General features: G+C 42.2%; 1 protein-coding gene across 2 annotated transcripts; it reads left to right on the top strand.

Annotated features, from left to right (window-relative positions):
- The first annotated feature begins 646 nt into the window (after positions 1 to 646).
- Positions 647 to 19,155, top strand: MRPL1 (mitochondrial ribosomal protein L1). Of its 2 annotated transcripts, XM_039318712.1 has the most exons (9): positions 647 to 703; positions 2,285 to 2,390; positions 3,735 to 3,990; positions 5,896 to 5,979; positions 7,921 to 7,992; positions 9,864 to 9,975; positions 13,350 to 13,450; positions 15,556 to 15,637; positions 18,661 to 19,155. In XM_039318712.1, the coding sequence occupies exons 1-9, from the start codon at positions 667 to 669 to the stop codon at positions 18,810 to 18,812; spliced, it is 1,002 nt and encodes a 333-aa protein (XP_039174646.1). In that variant the 5' UTR covers positions 647 to 666; the 3' UTR covers positions 18,813 to 19,155. The 2 variants fall into 2 exon arrangements, with proteins under 2 accessions (XP_039174646.1, XP_039174647.1); XM_039318713.1 differs by lacking the exon at positions 5,896 to 5,979.
- Positions 19,156 to 23,671: the final 4,516 nt, after the last annotated feature.

The raw sequence follows: 23,671 nt of genomic DNA, 5'->3' as shown, positions 1-23,671 counted from the left end.
TCTGCCACCTTGAATTATTTGTAAAAGTGACAAAGGCAAGATTTAAAAAAAAATCTTTCAAAGAATGGCAGGATTTGCCTAACGACGGCAACTAGAACTGTCAGAACTGCTGTCGTCCATCAGCCCGTTTTCCAGTACCAATTACCACTGGTAAGCAAGGACTACTGTAATAGTTGAATAGTTGTAATAATGTTGAAAACAATGTGAAATGTAATTTCTGGAAAATAACTAATATTTTCAAATTGCAATGTTCTTTACAGTAATTTATGGATGGAAAAGCATATTAGCATGGATTATAAAACAATACCCACTGCAAACCCTGGTGGGTTTACACATCAGGTGAAACCACGATTTAACTAACCATAGTTTATTAAATAAACTGCTGTTGGTTCATAAATCATGGTTTATAAACCACAGGGAGTAGAAACTGGCAGGACTGCAAGGTGTGTTCCTAATAAGCCATGCTTCAAATAAGCCTTTAGTCTCAAGCAAACAAGCACCAGAGCACCCTTTGCTTGCGCAACCCTGTTAATGCAACAATTCGCTGTCCATCTCGCTGTTCCACTTTTTCTTTCCCCTGAAGCGGAACCTTTCTTTCCGACTCCCCGTGGCCGGCCGGACCGCTTTGGCAACGCACCTCTGTGCTTCCCCCCCCCCCCCGCGAAGATGGCGCTGCCCGTAGTACGATGCTGCTTCCAGAGAGGTGAGAGTCTCGATCCGGCCTGGAAAACTGGGTGACCACATCTGTAGAAGCCCCCTTTCCCCCCTCCCTTCCCAGCTTAATTTCTCTCCAAAATGGAGACTTTGGGCTTTTGCATTAATGATAATAATGTATTATATAGATAATAGATAACCTTTGTTGTCATTTTTTTTTTTACTGTGGGCGCACATATATGGCTATGCTCCCCCCGACTCCCAGCCGGACGGTGAGTTTAGAATGCGGCTATTGCTGCAGAGTAGCCCTAAAGGTGCTTTTTCACGAGGCAACTGGACTTTCTTGTTTTTCTTTGAAGAAAATCCAGTTGCCTCGTTGAAAAAGCACCTTTGGGATAACTATGACCTGGGTGACTGAGAATCTCCATAGACATTTGGATGTAGAGTAGCGTTTCTTAAAAACTTGCCAAATATTAAAAGATATTTGCAAAAATCATATTCTTTTCATTGTTTAAATTTGCTGAAAATAGGATTTTTCATGAAAAATATGTTAATATCTAATAGGGTTAATAGGGTTAGGTTTACATGATAAATAAATATTCCACGAACATGTCATCTCCCTGGAACCTTTCACTAGCCAGCAAAACCATGGATCTAATTAACAGCTGGTTGAACTCACCATCATAATTTATATGATTATAGGTTATATATTGTGATATAACAATATATAGTTTTATGTATTTATTATTTTTTTTATTTCCCTATAAGGTGACTTTGGGCAGCTTACAAGTAATTATTAACTATTCTAATATAATAATTATCAAATATGCAGTTTAAATAATTTATATTTGCCAGACAAGATTTTTCTTCCACTGAATGAGAAGCTACTTTATTGTTTTACAATTAATTGTTAATTGTAAATCAGGCATGTAAGCTGTTCATAGAATCTCTTTTTAGGGGTATTGGCTGGTATTGCTAAAAAAGCAGTGCAAGATTTAGATAATAATGGCCCAAAGCAAGAAACCAGATGAAACTCTTTTAAAGTAAGGAAGTAGGTGCAAAATCTAAAAATAAAGCAAATTTCCCCAAATCCAGGTTTTTCAAAAAAGAATTCCAGCTATACCTTCAGCTGACTGACTTTCGCTCTCCCTTCACCCCCCCCCCCCCCAGCCATCAAAAGTTATACACTCTGGCTATGAGTGAATGATTCTAAAGAAAACATCTACGAGTACCTCTGAAGAAATAGACATTTTAGATTCTGCTGTTATATAAAATACAGCCAGTTCTGAGAGCAATTCTAAACTGAAAACTGATTTCTCCAGTGCCCCATTTGGCTGCAGATGAAATGAAGGTAAACAGTTGTAATTTTACTTTTTTTAAAAAAAAAAAAAATCCCATAGTTATCCAAAATATATTTTTAAATTTGAGAATGGGAAAGTCTAGTTAGTTCTGCCAAACCATGTTGCAGTGCTTGCAAACATCAGAACTGTGTTGTGTAGAGATCTTTTTCTGTTACAAAGGTCTAGAAAAGTCATACCAACTTATGCAGTTAAAGTTACATGACTAGCAATGTATAACAATTTTGGATTGTTATTGCAAGAATGCACTCTCTGTTTTTGTCTTTCTACAGTTTTTGCTCAGAATCCTAGCCATATTCTCTCTAGAATTGTTCGGGATCCTGCAGTGGTTCCTTGTTATACCAATTTACTAGTTCCCAGTAGAAAGTATGCTGCAAAGTAAGTAAATAAGTGAGATTAATTTTGAATAGTTAAGAGAAACATTTTCACCGACACACAGACACACAGACACACACACAAACACAGATGGGCATGCATAACCATAGATACATACAGGTAATCCTTGATTTATGACCATTTGTTTAGTGATTGAAGTCCTAATGACACTGAAAACAGTGACTTACGACTGATCCTCACACCTACAACTATTGCAGCATACCAACAATCGTATGATCAAAATTCAGGCACTTGGCAACTGGCATGTAATTATGACAGTCACAGTGTCCTGGGGTTGTAGGATCGCCATTTGTGACTTTCCCATTGACAAGCAAAGTCATTGGGAGAAATCAGATTCATTTAACATGGTTTGCTTAATGATCGCAGCTAAAAGATCATAAAATTGGGTGCAACTCATTTAATTGCCTTGCTTACCAACAGATGTTCCAATTCCAATTGTGGTTGTTAAGTTGAGGACTACCTGTACATAATAGCATAAATATAAATATTCAGTGGGGCCAGACAAACTTCAAATTCACTAGTATCTCAGATATGCAATCTATTCTTACACAAAGTACACTATCCACTATAAGATATACTATCTAACATTTTGTAAAATTCAAACTGTTTCTTGTACTGTTTCTTGTACTCTATACAGGCAATTGTGAAATGCATTGGCTTCTTAGGGAGGCATTTATAAATATAATGTTTTGTACTTTGAAAATATATATAGTAGATATGTTTCAATTCTGTTCAAAAGCTGCCTCCATGCAGTATTAGTTAAAGTTAAAAGTATTAAGGAAGTCAGATTTTGTTCATTCTGACAATCATCCACTGAGACAAATAGCGTTTAAAATTTAATAATTTAAAATATTTTCTACTCATATTAATGGCATGATCTTTATTTGTTAGGGAACAATTGAATTGTTAATTTAAATTAAATTTCTAGTTCCGGAAGTTTGTCATGAAGTGGAGTTGAACTTATTAAAACAGAAAGGAAAGCAGTTCATCTGGAACCTTGTTTAATGTTTTCTAGTTTGGGACCTAATCCACAAATGTGAAAACGGTTTTAATTTATATTTAATTTCTTGTCTCTGCTTCTCTTTTTCCTGCATGTCTCATAATTGAAAATAATGATAGCTAGTCACCAGTGTCCTTTGGGTATAGTAAATAATTTTCTTAAATTAAGCAGATTTCTAGTACACTATAAGTTGTGTTTTCTTCTTAGTTTTGGTATGGATTAAGACAACTTTCATCTCTAAGGTGGTCTATGCCAGTTTTAAAAAATTATTGTGAGTATTTATTCAGCAGAGTTGCATAAAACAATCTGTTTCTATTTCCTTAAAGAGTACCTAGGAAATATAGGAGAGCCTCCCAGGAAAAAAAAACAGCCTCCGAGCCGAAGGAAAAAGATGACCGTTATAAATTGCCTTTACCGCTTGAGCCAAAGGATGATGTTTATTTGACTTGGTGTTATCAAAAACCGGTTTATGATGCAGAAGCGGCTTTAGAGCTTTTGAAGAAATTTCAACCATTGGATTTTACACCCCCCACCCAGGAATTATATGCACATTTCACCTTGAATATGGCATCGGAAAAGAAGGTATTGACTTATTTTTTACAGCCTTAGTTGGTAACTGGAATTATTTTTTTTAATTTATATCTATTTTATTCTAGACAAAGTTAAAATACAAAATATAAAACTCCCCCTCCCAAAAAAATCCAAAGGGACAAAAAAAGAAGCAAAAACCCCCAAACCACCAAAACATTAAAAATAGTAAAAGGTGCATTAAAAAAAAAAAAGACCAACACATGTACACATATTATCCCCTCCTAGCTGAATACTGATTAATACGTTACCACAACATTAGTAGCTGGAATTATTTTGGAGATGTTAAGAGTGAAGTTTTTTTTTCTTTTAAACCAAACCAAAAATGTGAGCACTTATCAGTACAAGAATTAACAGACTGAGATTATAACCAGAGACTGAGGGTATTTTTGACAAACTAACATGTTTTGGCAGTTGTAAGCACGGTTGAATATAATGAGACCGGAGAAAAACCAGGTTTGTGTTGCGTGAGGGGTGCTTTGAACAACTGAGCTCTCTCTGCGTACTGTTTAAAATCGTCAACAGTGTTAAAGCCCTAAAAGTAAATAATCAAGATATTAAGGGTGGAATTAAGAGCATTACTGATGGAGAAACATTTTTAAATTCCGTTGTATTTTTTTACTCTTTTGAGTTGTCCCATGTTTTTAACCATGAGTATGGGTGAACGGCTGGTAGTTTAATGACCTTTTGAAATTTCGATGGACTCAGAAAAAGTTACTTACAACCCATTCTTGAAGTTACAACTGGCATATATCAGAGGTCCCCAACCTTTTGGACACCAGGGATTGGTTACGTGGAGAGAGGTTTTTCGGCGGATCGGAGGGTGCGTGGTTTTGTGTGCTGCCTGCATCTCGTGGATTGGGCTTTGCTTGTTTGTGCAGACCAGTTGCTGGCATTCTGCAGCCCGGTACCAGTCCACGGACCAGGGTTGGGGACCCCTGGCATATATAACCCTCCCATGGTCACATGGTTGTATTTTGGGTGTTAGGCAACCAGCTCCCATTTACGACCAGTTGCAGAGTCCTGCAATCACATGACTACAATTTCTGACTTTTTTTGCTGGTTTCCATTTGGGAGAACAGATTCGCTTAACACCCACATGGCTCTCTTAACATCCATGTGATTTCCTTAACAATTGTGGACTCACTTAACAACTCTTGGAAAATCAAGCCAAGGCATATGATTTGCTTAACCACCACCACATCTTACGACCAAAATTATTGTAGTTGTCAAACGAGGACTACTTGCAGCTTACATCTTCGATTGTTAGTTCCCTTGAATTCTTTGTGAGTGAAATTGCACAATATGGAGTGATGTAATAAATCTTGTTTTCTTCTGCTTATGCTTTCAGTTCATTAGTTATTTGGATTCTGCAATGTGTACCTTTTTAATCTCTTTAAAAAATAACTTTTAACTTCTTGCTATGGGTGTTGCTTGTACTAAAAGATTATTGAGATTATTAGATTACAAACTGAAAAAAAAAGCAAAGCATCCTGACCTTTTCTTTTCTTTATACATTTATTTAACTTGCCTTTCTACGCCATATCTTTCCATGAGAACAATTACTATAACAGTTAAATACAAGATAGCATTATATTGTTATTAAAACTTTATATATATATAGGTCTTTGGTTGTTTGGGTTTTCTCCCGCGTAAAATTGGAAGTGTCTTGGCGACGTTTCGACGAAGTCCCATTCGTCATCTTCAGGCTGGTGTTTTCAGCTTCGTGCTTCGAGCAGCAAATTATATTATATATAGATATAGATATATATAATATCTATATAGCTATATATAAAATTTCTCATATGCCAAATACTTATTTTGGTGAATCAATAACGTGGATTTTTTTTCTTTTTTCTTTTATACTTTTATATGTCTTTTATTCTTTTATACTTCCAGAAAATTATGGGGGCATTTTTTAGCACTCTTTTGTTGCCTTACCGTTTCACAGATGTCATCCCCAAGATTTTAGTATTCACACAGGTGAGTTATGGAGCATTGAGTCAAAAATACTTCAGTCACTTGCATGTTTCATTGGCATGCAACATCACTCTATTCCCCTGAGACATGAGGAATAGTGGATGAGGTTTGCTTAAGGTGTCAGGTATTGCTTTTATGTGTAGAGACTCGATTTATTTGATTTTAATGTGTGAAGAACAAGAAGAGCACTTTAGAGAAAATAGAAAAGAGATCTTGGGTATCCCTTATTACAGGGATGGGCAATTTAATTTTCCCAAGGGGCCAGATGAGAAACTGGTACTGTTAGGGGGGGGGCTGCCACTGCCTTGGCCCCAATGCCACCGCTTGGCTCCTGATGCTGCTAGCACCCACAATGCCAACACTGCCCACCAAGTCACTCATCGCCAACACAACCCCGCCCCCTCAACCGATGCCTCATTGATTCCTCATCCCCTGCTGCCAATGCCCCACCCCGATGCTGCTGATGTCCCGCCTCACCCACACCCCCAATGCCACGGGCTGGACTGGGACCACCCAAGGACCGTAAAATGCCCAGGTCTGCCTTAATGCACGCTTAGACATGGGAGATAGAGCAAACAAAATCCTTAAAGAAGGTGAGATTAAGAACACAGATAGTCCTTGGGTTATGATGGCAATTGCGACTGGAGTTATAGGCATATTGTCAGGTGGCCACAATGTTTAGCTGCAATTTTGGCAGCCCCAATGGTTATCCTGACCCCAAGACACATGAGTTATTAAATGGGAAACGGAGAGATTCCCAGGTAAGGAGCATGGAGGGGGTGAAGGGAGGCTGGGGGAGAGCTTGTGAGCACAGGAATGTCGGTTGTGCGTGTGGATGGTGTGGCAGGGTGCAAATGTAGAAGGGCCAGGGCAGGGGTAGGCAACCTTGGCTCTTTTATGACTCGTGGACTTCAACTCCCAGAATTCCTGAGCCAGCCATGCTGAGGGAAAAGGGAGAGTTTCCAAGCTGAGCCATGCTGGCTCAGGAATTTTGGGAGTTGAAGTCCACGAGTCATAAAAGAGCCAAGGTTGCCTACCTCTGGCCTAGGCCTAGGCCGCTTGATGACTTGTGGACTTCAACTCCCAGAATTCCTGAGCCACCATGGCTCAGCTTGGAAACTCTCCCTTTCCCCTCAGCATGGCTGGCTCAGGAATTCTGGGAGTTGAAGTCCACGAGTCATAAAGTGGCCTAGGCCTAGGCCAGAGATAGGCAACCTTGGCTCTTTTATGACTCGTGGACTTCAACTCACAGAATTCCTGAGCCAGCATGGCTCAGCATGGCAACCTCTCCCTTTCCCCTCAGCATGGCTGGCTCAGGAATTCTGGGAATTGAAGTCCACGAGTCATAAAGGAGCCAAGGTTGCCTACCCCTGGGCCAGGGGATGGTTGGTATGGTGCAAATGTAGGAAGGCTGGGAGTGTTATGAGAGTAACTTGCAACCTTCCTTGCCTATTTCCCCATTGACGTTGCGGGTGCTAATATGCAAAGAAATATTCAGTACAGGTATTCCTTGATTTACAACAGTTCCTTTTCTGATGTTCAGCGTTGCAGCGGTACTGAAAAAAAAGTGACCATTTTTCCAACTTGCAACCGTTGCAGCATCCCCACGGTCATATGATCAAAATTCAAGCGCTTGGCAACTAGCATGTATTTATGACCGTTGCAATGTCCCAAGGTCACGTGATCACCTTTTGCAACCTTCTGACAAGCAGAGTCAATGGGGAACCCAGATTCACTTAACAACCTTGTTGCTAACTTAGCCGTCGCAGTGATTCACTTAACAACTGTCACAAGAAAGGGACCACAGTAGGGCATAATTGTCTCACTGTCACATAACTGTCTCACAGTTTCAACAGAAATTTTGAACTCAGTTGTGATTATTAAATCAAGAACTACCAGTATTCCCGGTGTCTTCTGGCTAAATCATTTTTATTTTCCTTTCAGGATCCCAAAGAAGCAGATCTAGCATCCGAACACGGAGCTGCAATAGTAGGAGGAATCGAATTAATTAAGCCGGTATTTAAAATACGCGTACACTTCTAATCTCAAGTTGAAATAAGCTCCTTTCGTTCTTTGTAATTTTTTCTGGGATCAGAATTTAAGACTGGCTCAGCCTTGCCATCCTCCCACGGTGGGACAGTGGCTAGAATGCAGTATTGTAGGCCAACTCACTGCCCACAGTTAGGAGTTCGATTCTCACCGGCTCAAGGTTGACTCAGCCTTCCATCCTTCTGAGGTTGTTAAAATGAAGACCCAGATTGTTGGGGGCAATATAAATAATAATAATAATAAACTTTATTGTCACTGTATGTGTATACACAGTATACACATACAACGAAATTTACGTGACACCCAAAGACCAGGTCCCACACACATAATCCCCAAACACACTCCCACCCACCACAATTCCCCACCCCTAAAACTGCCCAAACATCCACCCAATAGACCAAGTAATACTGTCCAACAGTTCACTGATGATGGCCCTTTAGTTCATTATTAAGTGCAATTATACTGGGATAAAAACTATTCAGAAAACATGTGGTCCGAGTTTTAAATGTTCTATATTTTCTGCCAGAAGGCAACAGTCCAAAGAGATTGTAAGCAGGATGGGAAGAGTCCCTGAGAATGTTATGCAACTTCCTCAAACAGCGAGATTTGAAGATGTTGTCCAGGGTTGGTAGCTGGAGTCCGATAATATTCTGGGCAGTTTTAATAATTCTCTGTAGAGCGTTTTTGTCCGCTACAGAGCTGCTTCCATACCACGCAAGAATGCCATATGTCAGGACACTCTCAATGGTGCTGTGATAGTAGGACAGAAGTAGATGCTGAGATAGATTTATCTTCCTGAGCATTCTCAGGAAGTACAGCCTGTTCTGTGCCTTCTTCACAAGCATGTTAACATTCATAGTCCATGAGAGGTCCTCCGAGATATAAGTGCCCAGAAATTTAAAACTACCCACCCTCTCCACCTCCCCACCATTTTACATATCCTGATTCTGTGTAAACCATAAAGCCCTATGGAGTGATATATAAGTCTTAAGTGCTATTGCTAATCTACCATAGGCCGGACACTGGGTGGGTTCTCTTCAGAATACTGTAGATTGGTCAAGTCTTGGCATCTGAAAGGTATAAATTCTGTTGAAATAAAACCTGAGTCCTGCAACTGATGGTCACTAGGCTGTTTTAGCAATGAACAGGATTTCGCCTATTTGCAGCCGAGAATTGGTTTGTTTCATCTAGTTATAATGGGGTCTAAGACTCATCTAAATCACACAAAAAATTCCATTGTTTTGACTTTTAGAAATCTTATTTGGATTTTTCTCTGGCTTCTAAGGAATTCCCCTGATATTCTGCATACATTTTATAACAAATCACCGTAGCCATACATTATTCTTAAGGGGAAATAAAAAGAAAAACCAATAGCTGCTGAGAGACTTAAGAATTAACTTCTGTATCCAAAACATAATTCTTTGATTTTTGAAAATCTTGCACTGAAAAGACAGTTCTATTCTCATGCTTTGCAGCTCTCTCTCCCAACTCTTAATCAAGCCACAGTGTGAATTCTTTGAAGCTGCTGTATAGAGCTGTATTTTTATTTTTAAACGTTTACTTTCTCTTTAGAACTCTCTTTGCTAATGTACGTCTTCTTTGTATTAACTCAGTTCGGATAATTCTGTTCTTTCAAATTTAAAGGATTGCAAAGAGATTGTGTTGTATTTTAGGAAAAGCTAAAATACTGTTCACTTTATGTCTGCTCATTGCTCTTAAATTTAGTTGCAAAGGGGATATAAAAACAATCAATTTTTTTATATAGGTGCTGGTGTTGCATATATATCATAACTGCCAAAATGGTAAATCATGAGCAATCTCCTTTTTTTATTTTTCAGATTTTAAATGAGGAAATTGAGGCAGATTTTTATATCGCCGTCCCTGAAATAATAACAAAAATTAATCCTTTAAGGAATTTTCTGAAACAAAAGTACCCTTCCATGAAGAACGGTAAGAAAAGGATGTTTCTTTTTTTCTAAAGAAAACCCTTTTTTAAAAAAATTAAAGTTAAGAGATTAAAAACTAACAATAACTAATGACTGAGAAGGGAGAAAAAATAAAGAACAAAAGAAAGCAAATCACGAAGAACCAGAGGAAAGAAAAAGAAATACAAAGAAATGACTTCCAACTATATTTTACAACATATAAATTTATATTAAGAACTTTGTCTAAATTTGCAACATAACTTTTATTTTTCTACTATCTACTACTTTTTCTAATGATCAAATTCATATATCGTAATTTCATTTTTCCCCATTTCACCCAAACAATCCAGAAGAGGCTTCCAATCAATAAAATTAATGTCTTTTCTCTAATTTAAAACTGTCAGCTTCACCATCTCAGTAACACCATCAACTTCACCAGCCGTTCTTCCATGTAGGTAATATCAAATCATTCCACTGTTATGCATATAATAATAATAATAATAATAATAATAATAATACAAATTCACTATTAGTCAATTGCAAAAGGCGGCCTTACTAGGAACTGCTTCCATCCTGCGACGATATCTGTAATACCATCAAACATCCACATCTGCCTATCCCAGGTCCTGGGTCAGGGCTCGATAGGTAGACAAAATGCCAAATCCAGTCTGAACATCTGGCTGACTGTGCGATGATCCATAATAATAATAAAAGTTGGAAGGGATCTTGGAGGTCATCTAGTCCAACCCCCCCGCTCAGGCAGGAAACCCTATACCATTTCGGACAAATGGCTGTCCAATCTCTTCTTAAAAACGTCCAGTGTTGGAGCATTCACCACCTCTGGAGGCAGGTTGTTCCACTGGTTAATTGTTCTGTCAGAAAATTTCTCCTTAGTTCTAGGTTGCTTCTCTCCTTGATTAGTTTCCATCCGTTGCTTCTTGTCCTGCCTTCAGGCGCTTTGGAAAATAGCTTGACTCCCTCTTCTTTGGGGCAACCCCTGAGATATTGGAAGACTGCTATCATGTCTCCCCTCGTCCTTCTCTTCATTAAACTAGACATATCCAATTCCAGCAATCGTTCCTTATATGTTTTAGCCTCCAGTCCCTTAATCATTTTTGTTGCTCTTTTCTGCACTCTTTCTAGAGTCTCAACATCTTTTTTACATTGTGGTGACCAAAACTGGATGCAATATTCCAAGGGTGGCCTTACCAAGGCATTGAAGAGTGGTATTAATACTTCATGTGATCTTGATTCTATCCCTCTGTTAATGCAGCCTAGCACTGTGTTGGCCTTTTTGGTAGCTGCAGCACACTGCTGGCTCATATTTAAGTGATTATCCACTAGGACTCCGAGGTCCCTCTCACAGTTACTACTATTGAGCAAGGTACCCCCTATACTATACCTGTACATTTGGTTTTTCTTGCCTAAATGTAGAACCTTGCTTTTTTCACCATTGAATTTCATTTTGTTAGTTAGTGTCCAGTGTTCAAGTCTGTCCAGATCCTCCTGTATCCTAAGCCTGTCTTCTGGAGTGTTGGCAATTCCTCCCAGCTTGGTGTCGTCTGCAAATTTGATGAGTTCCCCATCTATCCCCTCGTCCAAATCATTGATGATGTTGAAGAGCACTGGGCCCAGTCCTAATGCTGTTATCCTATTCCTAAAGTCCTAATGCTGTTATCGTATATAAAAACAAAGTACCATGTTTTTTTTCCATCTGTTCCTCCACCAGTCCCCAAAGGAGTCTCTCTGGTGTCAGTTTTATATCAGTTTTGATGATCTTCTGAATTACGTTTGTACTTGAATTCTATTTTTTTTAGCATTTTTAACATGATAAAAGGTCTCCTCTTGTTCACGTTTTCGGGTCCCAGGGCCATGTGATCACCTTTTGTGACCTGACAAGCAAAGTCAAGAGGGAAGCCGGATTCACTTAACAACTGTGTTACTAAGTTGACAACTACAGTCAGCGATTCATTTAACAACTCTGGCAAGAAAGTTCATAAAACGGGGCAAAACTCACTTAACAAACGTCTCATTTAGCAATAGAAATTTTGGGCTCAATTGGGGTCATAAGTCAAGGATTAACCTGTACGCTAAAAGTACCTTTATACATTTTAGACTTTTTTTTTTTCTGGTGACAAATGCCAACTGTACCTAATTATAGAAAAATTCTCTTTTAAGATCATAACACAATGCAAATTTCAATCTTTCATCCACGTATTCTCCTATTGTTTTATTTATATATTGCACCCCAATTTTTTATCCCATTTTATTACACATTCTTCCACTTGTTTTTCTGCATCGAATTTCAATAAAAGTTTATACGTTTTAGCAATAAAGTGTTCATCACTCAAACAATGTTTTTTAAGGATCAATTTTTTAAAAAAATTCTTCTTCACTATAGCTTGGTAAGACCATTAGATCAGTGGTTCCCAATTTTTCTGGTGTTGTGGACTAGCAAGGGGGGGGGAGAGATGAGTTGGTTCCATGTGCTGCCACTCACACAAATTGGAGGTTCACACACATGGGCGAGTGTCCGCCACTCACGCAAATGGAGGTTCACACACATGGGCGAGTGTCCGCCACTCACGCAAATGGAGCTGTATGCACATGCTGGCCTGCCACTTTTATGGCCCTGGTCCGAGCGAGCTGTGGCCCAATATCGACCCAGGAGTTGGGGACCCCCTGCATTAGATGAAATGGGGTTACATAGGATTGAACTGTAAGGGGCAATTTTTTCATTATACCTTCCTTACAGAAGTGACTTCAATAATTCATACATACCAACTATCAATCATTAAACAATGGCATGTCCTTGTTTTTTGTTATTAGGAACATATTAAACTTTTATGTCTAGTCTAGTGAAAAGAAGGGCTAGGGGTGACATGATAGCAGTCTTCCAATATCTGAGGGGCTGCCACAAAGAAGGGGGGGGGTCAATCTAGTTTCCAAAGCACCAGAAGGCAAGACAAGAAGCAATGGATGGAAACTAGAGAAGCAACCTGGAACTAGAGAAATTTTCTGACAATTAGAACAATTAACCAGTGGAATGGCTTGCTTTCAGAAGTTGTGGGTGCTCCATCACTTGAGGCTTTTAAGAAGAGACTGGATAGCCACTTGAATGGTATCGGATCTCCTGCTTGAGCAGGGGGTTGGACTAGAAGACCTCCACAGTCCCTTCCAATTCTGTTATTCTGTTATAAGCAGTGACCGTGAAGCTCCGTTGTATCCATGGAATTCCTCACACTCTTTTACTTTGTGGCAAGGTTCAGCCTATCATCCTTTGGAATTCTTCCCAGTTGAAAGAGAAATGGCAGAACAGCTGGTTTGCTTGCATGCTGGATGTAGGATATGTAAGATGAATTTAACTCTACTTTTTGGATTGTTGTTTTTTTAAAACAGGTACCATTACTTACAATATCGCCGAGACGCTAAATTTCTTCAAAGTCTGCCACGAGTATTCAGTGACCGACGACAACCTTATCCAAACACCGTTCGCAATGGTATGTTTTTACAAGGCATTTTGGCCAATGAGTTGGCTGTGAGTTCCGCTTACAGGAGTTGAATCATGTATTAAAAATTAATGTTTGACCAAAAATAGGCACCAACACACTACTTCATTTCTTTCAGTTTGTATTTTTTGCTTTTTTTTTTTTTTATAAGTCCTTCAGCAGAACACAGTAGTGCAACCTATTAGGGAATATTGAGCAAGTCAGTACATGTTTGCTAATAGAAGCATTTCCTTTCTGAAATATCCACAAAAGATAGATGTACATAATACCTATTGCTAAGGAACTGCACATAATATTTCCTCATTGGTTGTTATTTCAGTACTTAAATAATTTTCGCCATGCTGCAAGAGGACGTATCCTGAAAACTGGTTTTAAAATACTCTAAATCACAGGCTTGAATCAGATAGCACCTCTGGAACTCCAGTTTTAAGTTAAAATATTCTAAAGTGGCTAAAGCAGCGGTTCTCAACCTATGGGTCGCGACCCCATTTGGGGTCGATCGACCTCTTTCCGGGGGTCGCCAAAGGCGGCGATCCGCCATTTTGTTCCCTCCGGGCGCGGCGGCGCGCCTCCGGGGGGCGCCGCCGCGCATGCGCGCCGCATGTGGGGGCGGCGGCGCGCCTCCAGGGGGCGGTGCCATGCATGCACGCTGTGCGTGGGGGCGCCACCGCGCCTTCAGGGGGTGGCGCCGCACATGCGCGCCGCGCGTGGGGGCGGCGGCGCGCCTCCGGGGGGGTGGTGCCACGCATGCGCGCCACGCGCGGGGGCCCCGCCCCATGCGCACCGTGTCACGCATGCGCATAACGTTTGTGTGACGGGGTCGCCGTCACACAAACGTTGAAAACCGCTGGGCTAAAGTTTTGCCTGTAGTACTGTTCGCTCATGAAGTTTGATTAAAATTGCAGGCAAGGAAGACAAAATTAGTGAGATTTCATCCATGTTAGTGGTTGTTCTTATTTGCTGCTGAAATCTGAACAGGTGGCCATTTTCGCGCTCTATATGGTGGAAATGTTTAATAAGCTGGCCATTAAATAAATCTGTACTGACCCCAAAATTTCCATAGCTAACCAAGATAGTTGTCCAACTTCCCCTTGGCTGGGCAATTCTGGGAGTTGAAGTGCATAAAGCTTGAGAAAGTTGAGAAATACTGCTCTGTACATTTACAGTAATTGAATTTGAATAAAAATAGAAGATACCATTGCATTTTTCACAACACAGTATTACTGGGCTAAAAACACTAATGATATTAACCAGACTTGCAGCCTTTAATTCAGTGGTTCTTAACCTTTTTAATGCCGTGACCCCCCAACCGGTCGTAAGTTGAGGACTACCCAACCGGTCGTAAGTCGAGGACTACCCAACCGGTTGTAAGTCGAGGACTTTCCCTGCCTGGGAGCACCGCACATGCGTGGTGCTGCCCCCTGCGCCGGCCGAGGCATAGCTGGCAAGCGGCAGAGACGGCACAGGCCGACCACTGGCTGGGCCACCAGCTGGCCCAGCCCAAGGGAGGTAAGGCATCCGCTGGGCCCCACACGCACCAGCAACCCTCCCTGTGCACGCCGTCCTCCCACCTCCCACCCCTGGACCTCTTTTTCTTACATTTTTAGTAGTTGCTCAGCAGGGAGGGGTGGAAACTTCCAGACAGCTTGCCTGCACTGCAGACAACTTGCAGCACCGTTTGCAGACTGGGACTTTTGGTGGGCTCAGCAGGGCAGAGACAGCCTGGACAATTCCTATTGGCTTTTGAAAGCCAAGAGAATTAGACTCTATTCAAGAGAGTCTATTCTATTGGCTTTCAAAAGCCAATAGAATAAAAGGGAGTAGCACAGCTAAGGAAAAGGGGGGGAAAATGGCGGACTGCATTGTTTGGCGACCCCCATGAAATGGTCATTCGACCCCAAATGGGGTCCTGACTCACAGGTTGAGAACCACTGCTTTAATTGACGAGAAAATGAAATAAATAAATTAAATAAATATTTTTTTATTAAATAAAAGCCCAGTGCATTAATTAAGTATTTACCCCAGTCCCCGTAATTTTTATAAACCTGACAGCATTTAATCTTTTGTTTTCCTTTATTCTTGCATTAATTTTTCAGCTGGACATGCCTAATGATCAGATACTTGCGAATCTGGACTGTATTATTAAGGACATTTGTAAACACAAATCTTCGAAATACGGTGAGCCACCCTTTCTAAAAATTTCTTAATCAACGCTGATAGCTAATGATGTTACTCAGATGAATATAAGTTTGGGGGAAGCATTTTGCTAGCATCAAGGAGAAAACAGTAAAAAAAACACGTACTGCCACACTAAGCAATTAAAAAACAGTAACAGAATGTCAGGCAAAAATTGCTTAACAACATTGCTCGTAATTTTGCTTCCCATCTGCAAGCAATCTTAACTTCCCTCCTTCGGAGTGAAATTCCTAGAAGCCATTTTATTCTTTTAAGAAGTTGTTTGGGAGTTTTGAGAATAACCTTCTGCTTTAAAGTGGCAAAATTATTATACCGAGAAGTCCCATTTTTGTTTCCTGCAGAATTATTCCGTTAGAAAAATAATTTTCTCCCTGCCAAAGCCTGGGCTTGGAAACATTTGCGCAGGAAGTTTCTATCTTGAAATGTTTTGAACAACCTTGAAGAACCGTTATCAGATGTTTTGAGTTCCAAGTGAAATGTTTTTGGGGTTCTGAGAATTTTGTTTTAAGGCCAGGGCAGAGACGCATCATTTTGTTTTGGCGTCAGAACGATATGTGACCGTTTTCAAGGATTTGACTTTGAATGTTCCAGTTTTTGAGGGCATCAGTTAAGCTGTTTTCTCTGCAAGGACAGCTCCTAGGATACACAAGGATTAGAATGGTTTGTTCAGGGGGTGTGGGTTTTTTTTGTTTTTTTGTGGTTTTTTGCAGAGTTTGCGGGGGGGAAAGCACAAGTAGTCCTTGACTTACGACTACAATTGAGCCCCAGATTTCTCTCACTAACCAAGACAGTTAAGTGAGTTTTCCCCCTTTTATGACAGTTGTTAAGTGAATCACTGCAGTTGCTAAGTTACTAATAGGGTTATTTGAATCTGGCTTCCCCATTGACTTTGCTTGTCAGAAGTTCACAAAAGGGGATCATGTGACCCCGGAACACGGCAACCGTCATGAATATATGCCAGTTTGCCAAGTTTCTAAATTTTGATCACGTGACCAATTGGATGCTGCAGTGGTCGTATGTGTGAAAAATGATCACAAGTCACTTTTTTCCAGTGCTGTTGTAACTTCAAGTGGTCACTAAAGGGATGGTTGTAAGTCGAGGACTACCTGTAGTGGGTGGGTTTTTTTTTTTACCCTTTTCTGCTGCTGTTTTGATAAGGTTATCCATGCAGTTAAGCACCGGCAACTTCTCCTCCACCCATACTTTTTGTTTTGGTGGTCAGTGTCTGAAATCTCACAATTTATTCCACTAATGTAGGATTTAATGTTTAAATTTATTTGAAAAAATATAGTTAATAAATCAAATTAAAAGTATTTGCCCTGTTTTCTTCCCTTTTCAGTTTTGGACTCCCAGAGCCTTCCTTGATTTGAACAAGGTTGGCAAGGATTGAGAAGCTTAGCATGAACTGTAACTCTTTCCTGTCATTGAAAGAACTAATATATTGTACATAGTATGCTAAATTTGGTCCACGGTTGAACCCAACCTTCTAAATCATGCTGGTTCTAAATAGGACCACTGTCCAGAGACTGGACAGCCATTTGTTTGAAATGGTATAGGGTTTCCCGCCTGAGCAGGGGGTTGGACTAGATCAGGGGTAGGCAACCTTGGCTCTTTTATGACTCATGGACTTGAATTCCCAGAATTCCTGAGCCAGTATGGCTGACTCAGGAATTCTGGGAGTTGAAGTCCATGAGTCATAAAAGAGCCAAGGTTGCCTACCCCTGGACTAGATGACCTCCAAGGTTCCTTCCAACATTATTATTATTATTATTATTATTAAAACAGATAGCCTTTGGGTTACAACCATAATTGAATCTGGAATTGGGGTCATAAGTGTGCCACTCATTAAGCAAGTCACTACATGACTGCACCCGATTTTGTGATGTTTTTCGCAGCAGGAGAGTGTGATAGCTCGTGGTTAAAGACACTGAGCTTGTCAGCTGGAAGGCTGACAGCCCAGGTGCAAGACCTGTGCGCTTTGTGATGGGATGAGCTCCTGTTACTAGCCCCAGCTCCTTCCCACCTGACAGTTCAAAAGCCTGCAGTTGCGAGTAGATAAATAGGTACCACTTCGGTGGGACGGTAAAGCGGTCCATGTGCCTTGGCGTGTAGCCATGCTGGCTACAGGACCACAGAAGCACCTTCGGATAAGGCTGGCTTCCGTCACTAGGAATGGAGATGAGGATAACCCCTTGGAGTTGGATATGACTGGACAGGGGAAACCTTTATCTTTACGACTGCGGTCGTTAAGCGGATGGAGTGGTTGTTAAGCAAACACCTTTTAATTGATGGATGTTTCTTCCCCAAATCCTAGTTTCCAATTAAAAAAAATGTTGTAAATCGTGGTCGTGTGACTGTGGGACATGACCAGTTGGTGAGCACCAAAAATGTGATCATGTGACTCGGGGGGAGATGCCTGTCTGTCTGTCAAGATTTTTGAATCTAGGCTGTAAGCAGCCTGAGGAGATCCACTGGTTGTTAAGTGATCAGTTGTAAGCTGAGGACTACCTGTACCTGGTTAAATCTCTTCCACTGACTTGTGAGAGGTTTAAAGATGCTTATTTTTGCTTGGAGTTGCTATTTTAAGCAGAACTTTTAATGGTTTTGTAGAATGATGTCAGTGTTAGAACATCCACACTCTACCGACTGGCAATTGCTAGCAGTACAAAAATAAGCTGAATTCTTCCTTCTTGGCTGCTCCTCCCTCCCTCCCTCCCTCCCTCTCTCTATCTCTCTCTCCACTCTCTCTCTCTCTCTCTCTCTCTCTTCCCTCTCCTCTCTTCTCTCTCCTCTCTCTCTCCTTTCTCTCTCTCTGTCTCCCTCTCTCTCCTGTCTCTCTCCACTCTCTCTCCTCTCTCCTTTCTCTTTCTCTCGCTCTCTCTCTCCCCCTCTCCTCTCCCTCTCCTCTCTCTCTCCCCCTCTCTCCTCTCTCTCTCCTCTCTCACTCTCTCCTCTCTCTCTCTCTCTCTCTCTCTCTCTCTCTCTCTCTCTCTCTCTCGTTTCAGGTCCTTTTGTAACAAGTATGAGCATTCGAAGTTCAACTAGTGAAGCCTTAGATGTGAAAGTTGAAGGGTTTCTCTCTGAAGAGTCTCTAGGACGGCAGTTGGAAGAAACTGAAAAGATCAGCGAAGAAGAAAAGCAAGAACCGGATGATTAGAAGGTTGCAGAAATGTCATTTTCCTTGTATAAAAATTATAAAGGGCAGTTCTTGTGCTCTCAACCATAGATTCCCTCAAGTTCTGGTCCTGAATAAGACATTTGCACCAATATCGGAGACAACGGAATTGTCTCCAACACTGAAGCTCCTTGGCGCTGTTAGATCAACAGTCCCCAAAATTTGGGGCCTAGGTAATATCTAGGAATTATCAATATTATAGGCTTGGCACCTCTGGAGAGCCTGCCAGCACTGACATTAAAGTTTCAGTGCAAACCCATTCTCCATTTGTAAACAAAAAGATGTTTTATTAAAAATGAAAAGCTTTGTGTACAGTTTTTATTCACCATGGAAGCCCTCATGTCCCTCAGGTTTTTTTTTTTTAATTGTGTTTTTTCAATCCACAGACAAATTGATTATATCTCTAGAGTCTTTTAAGGAAAAAAATTAAGAACTTACTTTGGCAGCTTAATGTGTGTGTGTGGGGGGGGTTAGGTTGTCCGTGGTTGCCAGTTGCATTTTGGAAAAAGTGCAGTGAGCACCTGGTTTTGGAGATTCACGACAGGCCCTAACAAAGATTGCATCTTCTGTCTGTCAGCTGTCCTCTGCCTGCTACCGATAAACTCCAGACACAGAAGGAACAAGTGACCAGCAAACTTTAATGCAAAGAAAAAGTCAGCACTGGGAGTGAACTGCTCTCAGCGCTTTACATAGACGTGCCCCGCCCACCAACCCCACCCCAATCAGCAAGCCAGCATCTGGTCCGTATGGATAAAAAACGTAGTTCAATATCTGCTTTTCCCCCCTCCAGACGCACCAACGCAGCCTCCGCTGTTCCAGCTGTTCTATCAGGCAACCAGGTAGTACTCTGCCTCCTTCCCCCTGCGCCCGGTGGGAGGGAGAGGCAGCTGAGGTGAGGCATAATCCCCCCCGACGTCCGGTTGGCTTAGCTCAAATGGCCAGCTGGCGGTGGGGATTTCTCCGCCATCCGTTTCCTTGGAGGGAGGTACCTGCGGCATCTGGTGGCCTCGCCAACTCCCAGCTGCTGGCCAGGAGCCAGGCCGACTCCCAGCTGATTTCCAGGAGCCGGGTCGACAGGCGGAGGCTGGGCCGACTCCCAGCTGTTTTCTGGGAGTCAGATGCATGGCGAGTCCACTGACTCCCAGCTGATGTTCGCATGCTGGGCCCACTCCCTGCTGGCTGTCGGGAGCCGGGTGGTGTGTAGCGGACACACCAGCTCCCCACCAAGGTCCAGATGCCGACCCAACTCCCAGCTGACTGTCGGGAGTCGTGCAGTGCTCATGGCCCCCCTGCGAACGTCAGCCAGCTGCTGGCTGCGTCTTCCCCGTGTCCCGCCGGCTCATGGCAAGCCCAGGGGCTTGACAGGCGGCCCCTTCTACCAGGGCCCCTCCTAGAAGGCAAACAGGCAGGTGAGCGTACGACAACTCTATTGGACCTGACCAATCGCCGGGCTGATGGTAGCCCCTTGCACGGGATAAAATGGGCCTGTTTGGAAAACAGATCACAGTCCAGATAACGGTGTACCCTCGATTCTCTGGTAATTCTGCCGGCTGCTGGTGCGTCCTCCCCGTGTCCCGCCGGCTCATGGTAAGCCCAGGGGCTTGACATTGTCCACCTACTGTAACAAAGGCATCCTTCATCGTTGCTTAAATTGATGTAGAGTAAACATATTAATAAAGGAGAATATTTGTAGCTCATACAGCATCATAGTCTGGTTTGGAGGCATCACTGCTTCAGACAGGAAGGCGGTGCAAAGAGTGGTGAGGACAGCAGAAAAGATCATTGGCAGTTCACTCCCTCCCATCCAGGACATAGCACAGAAGTGTTGCTTGAGCAGGGTCCGTGAGATTATCTGAGACAGGACACATCCTCTTCACAACCTGTTTTCCTTGTTCCCTTCTGGGTGGAGGGGGCTTCGTGGTATCCGAAGCAGAACATCCAGATTCAACCATAGTTTCATTCCATACAGTATTAACCCTGTGAACTCTCAAGCTTCCTCCTTCCGTTATATATTCAAGATGGACACTTTAATATTTATTTGTTAGGTACCATAAATGGCGGCGTACAAGGCGACCTGGCGTATAAGACGACCCCCGTCTTTATAGCCGGGCCGCATTCCTAGAACGTTGTCTTATATGCCAGAAACTACCAGTATTTCCGGCGTATAAGACGGCGTATAAGACGACCCCCGTCTTTGGCGCCGATTTCAGCACTCGCGGAAGTCGCCTTATACGCCGGCATTTATGGTATATGTAGGGGTGTGGGTCTATACATATGTTATATAAAGTTTAGGTGTGTGTCATGTGTTTCACTTTTGAGAGCGGGCAACTAAATTTCATTTTTGAAGTGTGCCGTTGTGCCCACAGTAAAAAAATGATAATAAAGGTTATCTTCTCTTCAGGGTTGAAATGAGAAGTCTTTGGTGCTCTCCGAGTTTGGTTAATCTCTAGCACTGATGATGTTGCCTAGTTGGGCAATGAAACGTCTGCAAGAAATCAGCCAAGCTCAGAGAGCACCAAGGACCCCTCAGTAAACAGATTGCAGGAACAGCAATACAGGTGGTCTTGAGATGCAACCATAATGGAGCCTGCCCATTACGGTTGCATGAAGGGACAGCTGTTAAGCAAGGCAGTCTCGCTTAACGACCTCCATACTCAGAAGCCTGTTGGTGACTCCAGTTGTTTGTGGAGTTTGTGGAACTTCCTTAAAATAATTGTGAGAATACTATCAGCTTGCAGAATAGCATGAGTTGCCATGAGACAGACATGTCAAACACAAGGTCCGGGGGCCGGATGCGGCCCGCAAAGTGGTTTCATGTGGCCTGCGAAGCCATCCTGGAAAGTGAGGGAATGCCCCCCCGCTGCCTTGGCCCTGGCCCAGGCTGGCCGGGAGCCAATGTACAATTGTGTGGTGGCCATCTATGCTGAAACGCATTCTGTCTTAGCTCCACAAGGCCGTCTGGAAACAGCGAGGAACCAGGCCCTGCCGCGTCGGCCCCGTCCCCTGGTGCATGCTGGGGAGGTGTCACCCTTTGTGAAGAATGAAGAAATGGACCATGCCTTGGCGCTTGCCCCGGTCCCATCCCCTTCTGCCAGAGACCCTCAGATCTGTCCCACTCCTGCCCAGGCCCCCACAGGCACGATGTAGAGCTGGCCCTGCCCACCCAGTAGGCCACACCCACTCCAGCCACGGCCACCCAGTAGGCCACACCCACCTGGCTCCCCAAGGGCAACCACAATGCTGATGCGGCCCTCAATGAAATTGAGTTTGACACCCCTGCCATGAGGCATTCCACCTCTGTAAGAAAGCTTGAGTCTGGCATCAGCCTTGCATCATTTCTGCAAAAAAACAGGTGTAAATTGGGTGCTGTTGGGCTCTGGAGCTGGCTGAGGAACAGGCCGAGACCTGCAAATCTCCTGGGTGGCTGGATGGGAAGTAGGCCAAGACCTACAGGCTTTAACAGCCTCCCAGTCATAACTAGTTTTTTTTGGGGGGGGGGTCTGTCATAACTTGATTGGTCGTATCTTGAGGACTACCTGTATCAATTTTCATAGTCAGAAACCTTGGTCTTTTGGACTCCCCTGAGTTTGGAAAAATGCCATTAGGTCTGTTAGATGGTTTTAAAGCCTGTTTAGGTAGTTCTGAACTTAACAACCATTCGTTTAATGCAGTGGTTCTCAACCTGTGGGTCGAGACCCCATTTGGGGTCGAACGACCATTTCACGGGGGTCGCCAAACAACGCAGTCCGCCATTTTTTCCCCCTTTTCCTTAGCTGTGCTACTCCCTTTTATTCTATTGGCTTTTGAAAGCCATAGAATAGACTCTCTTGAATAGAGTCTAATTCTATTGGCTTTCAAAAGCCAATAGGAATTGTCCAGGCTGTCTCTGCCCTGCTGAGCCCGCCAAAAGTCCCATTCTGCAAACGGTGCTGCACCAGTTGAGTAGTCCTCGACTTACGACCGGTTGAGTAGTCCTCGACTTACGACCGGTTGGGGTCGCGGCATTAAAAAGGTTGAGAACCACTAGTTTAATGAATGTTCAAAGTTAAAAACAGTCCTGCAAAAAAGTGACTTACAACTGGTCCTTGCATTTAAGATTGTGTCAGAGTCCCTGTGATCACGTGCTCAAGATTTGGGTGCTTGACAACCAACATGTATTTACAACGGTTGCAACATCCTGGAGTCATTTGTGACCTTCCCACCTGGAATGAGGGAAGCTGTTTTGTTACTTCAAGGGGAAAAAAGACCAAGACATAATTAAACACATCAGAAAAATGTTAAAACCAGAAAATAATCACGAACAGAAAATATTTTTAAAATTTTTTGTAATCTTCAATGTTTTCTACTTCCGTTGCAGATCATATTATAATTCCCACATATCCAGTAAATTGACAGAATTTTTTTTTTATCACTGATGAAACAAGATAATTCTTGCAGATCTTGTGGAACAACATTTGACCTTCCTGTTTCTTCAACCCATGAACTTTATCTGAGATGTTTTTCTAATATAGCTACTGAGAAGTTTTCCAGTTGCATTTTTCAACTGATAAATGATCCAAACACTTCTTAAATTGAGCAACTAACAATTTAGTTTTCAAAAGGAAAAAAAAAGTAAGCTTCTTGACACCCCAATATTTTCTCTATTAAACATAGGTTATATTCCTTATTTTGATGACTCTGCAATTCATCAAAACTCTTTTTTTTCCCAAAAATATTACCCATTTTTACATGTTCCCTTCTGTTTGGACCCTCCTCCCAATTTGGCTGAATAATTACAAGAGTTTTGTACGATTCCTATGGGGGGGGGGGTTAAATGTCATTGATGCAAAATCTTGAAATAC

This window comes from Crotalus tigris, unplaced genomic scaffold, assembly GCF_016545835.1.
Source record: "Crotalus tigris isolate CLP2741 ecotype Arizona unplaced genomic scaffold, ASM1654583v1 scf7180000021465.51407817327:1047546, whole genome shotgun sequence".
Taxonomy (NCBI): domain Eukaryota; kingdom Metazoa; phylum Chordata; class Lepidosauria; order Squamata; family Viperidae; genus Crotalus; species Crotalus tigris.
This window is presented reverse-complemented; position numbering and strand designations above follow the sequence as displayed.